Raw genomic sequence first — 2,776 nt, forward strand, 5'->3', positions numbered from 1 at the left:
TCAACTGTGATATTTACATATGAATAAGCCACCACTCATTCTCCCCAAAAAATGTCGCTTGAGTGTTCAACCCTTAGTTAGTGGCAACCCTAACTCCGGAGGAACCCTGATCTATCCCTAACAGGCCGGAACACTCTCCCTGAATACCCCTAACTTTCCCTCACAGGCTGGGTATCTGTCCCTGTCTACGTTCACATGTGTTCTGCCCAAAACGTGGATGGGCTTTGCTTATCTATAAAAACCAACCCGAAATGGCCGACCAAATCTCCCAGACTTCTCCAAAATGGTGCTGGAGACAACTACATAGTTCTCCTTTAAGTGTCAAGTTGTGTCCATTTGGGAATTCTCTGTTTTAGGTCTCGTTCACACCTAGGCGTATTGCATATGCGTGTCTGTCGCGCGACCGTAAGTTTTACTACTTACCGCGATTCGCGGTAAGTAGTAAAAAGTAGTACATGTACCTTTTCAGGCGTGGGCCGTTTTGTAGCGCGTTGGGAAGGGGGGAAATACGTCGAGGTGGGAACGAGACCATTGAATACAATGGGATTGATATTTTTGAGCGTTTTGTAGAGCGTTCGTCGAGCGTAGAACGCGCTACAAAACGTTCAGGTGTGAACGAGGGCTTAGAGTAGCTCTAACACAAGGAACAATAAAATTCATACCCAAGTAAACCCCTCAGAACATTGAGGCAAATGGAACTGAGCCTATGGTGAGAAAATGTTTAAAGCAAAATTGAACTTGTTTGAGAACGGCATGTCAGAACGATCGTTGGATCCAGAGACAGGCAGCGGGCGTTATGTGCAGATCTCATGTTTCTCTAGTATACAGTCATTGGCAGTTGTCAGGTTATCAAATGTCATGTTCTTCCTTCTTACTCTTCTTTGTCCTCGTCAGGTGGTACCACGCCAGTCTCACCCGCCTGCAGGCAGAGCACATGCTGATGAGAGTCCCTTGTGACGGGGCGTTCCTGGTGCGCAAGAGGAGCGAACCAAATTCTTACGCAATTTCCTTCAGGTGAGACCGGGAATAAGATATGAAGAGTGAAAAGGGGAGGGAGGGAAACAGGTCTTTTCTTATGCTTTTTTTTTTGTATAATCTTTATTTGCAGTTTTCAAAAGATTTTGTTCACAAAGGTACATTTTGGGGACAAAAGCAGGTCAGACGAAGACCCCCCCCAAAAAATAAAATAATACGACATACAAAATCACACAATAATTGGGCGATCAGCCCACACATATCCTACAGGCTCTATTCCAGTAAGAAGGAGATGATGCACCCGGCATCACCTCGAGTTCAGGCTAGCGAACACCCTACTATCTTGACGTTGTGCAAACAGGACAGATAGGAAAGGATTTCAATGCAAGTAGGTATCATACTCATCCGAACAATTATAAAAAAAACCCGGGCTGAAGGAGAACTCAATGGCTTAATAGCTGAACAAGGCCTTAAAGTGTGTAGGTCACGGTATATTAGACACATAGTGTAACCACACCGCCCATTTAGAGTTAAAGCGGTCAGATCTATCTCGGCTCTTTGCCACCCATTCCTCTGCCTCTTGAATAGTTGATACTTGTGTGATCCATTTTTTTATGATTTTAATACATTGTTGTATTTTGATGTGGAATTTTGTATCTGACTGTCCCTGTGAAATATCTAATACGGAATAAATGATGATGACGTTATGTCATGGATGCAAGGAGTACATGGCTGTGTTTTCTTTGACATGTCTCGTTCTCTCGCAGGGCGGAGGGCAAGATTAAGCACTGCCGCATCCAGCAGGAAGGGCGTCTCTTTATGCTGGGGAGTTCGGCAGAGTTTGAGAGTCTTGTGGATCTTGTTAGCTACTATGAGAAGCATCCTCTGTACCGCAAGATGAAGCTCCGCTACCCCATTAATGAGGAAGCTCTGGAGAAGATGGGCACAGCGGTGAGAAAACAACTGAGCACCCCTAAAACTTTCACTGACATGGGCTGAAATGTAACTTTCTCCTGGACTTGTATTTATGTCCAAATGTTGGTGGACAGCTGACCATCACACAGTTTGTTGGACATTCCATTCCAGAACCATTACATTGATATGGAGTTGGCCTTCTTTAACATCCTCCACTCTCCTAGGAAGACTTTCCACAAGATTTTGGTGGGGGTCTGTATAAATTTGTAGTCATTTTATAAGTCAGGTACTGATGTGGGATGAAAAGACCTGGCTCACAATCAGCGTTCCAATTCATCCCGATAGTGTTCAGTAGGGTTGAAGCCAGGGCTCTGTGCAGGACACTCGAATTCCCACACACCAAGCTGGTCAAACCATGTCTGTAATGGAGCTGGCTTTGTACACAGGGGACAGTCATGGAACAGAAAAGGGTCTTCACCAAACTGTTACCACAGAGCTGGACAATTGTCTAGAAAAGGGCCTTCACCAAACTAGTCACACCATGTCTTTATGGAGCCGGCTTTGTAAAAAGGGGACAGCCATGGTGGAAGAGAAAAGGGCCTTCACCAAACTGGTCACACCATGTCTTTATGGAGCTGGCTTTATATAAAGGGGACAGCCATGGTGGAACAGAAAAGGGCCTTCACCCAACTGGTCACACCATGTCTTTATGGAGCTGGCTTTCTACACAGGGGACAGTCATGGAACAGAAAAGGGTCTTCACCAAACTGTTACCACAGAGCTGGACAATTGTCTAGAAAAGGGCCTTCACCCAACTGGTCACACCATGTCTCTATGGAGCTAGCTTTGTATAAAGGGGACAGCCAATGGTGGAAGAGAAAAGGCC

At 45.4% G+C, this 2,776-nt stretch overlaps 1 protein-coding gene across 1 annotated transcript in view; it reads left to right on the forward strand.

Moving 5' to 3' along the window:
* Positions 1-2,776, forward strand: part of LOC108789042 (1-phosphatidylinositol 4,5-bisphosphate phosphodiesterase gamma-1-like) — an 83,161-nt gene that overhangs the window by 60,661 nt on the left and 19,724 nt on the right. Inside the window, exons 18-19 of the mRNA XM_018558966.1 lie at positions 895-1,014; positions 1,743-1,926. Coding sequence (XP_018414468.1) covers positions 895-1,014; positions 1,743-1,926 — 304 coding nt within the window. The remainder of the gene's footprint in view (positions 1-894; positions 1,015-1,742; positions 1,927-2,776) is intronic.

This window comes from Nanorana parkeri, unplaced genomic scaffold, assembly GCF_000935625.1.
Source record: "Nanorana parkeri isolate BGI_ZX_2015 unplaced genomic scaffold, ASM93562v1 scaffold371, whole genome shotgun sequence".
NCBI classification, from domain to species: domain Eukaryota; kingdom Metazoa; phylum Chordata; class Amphibia; order Anura; family Dicroglossidae; genus Nanorana; species Nanorana parkeri.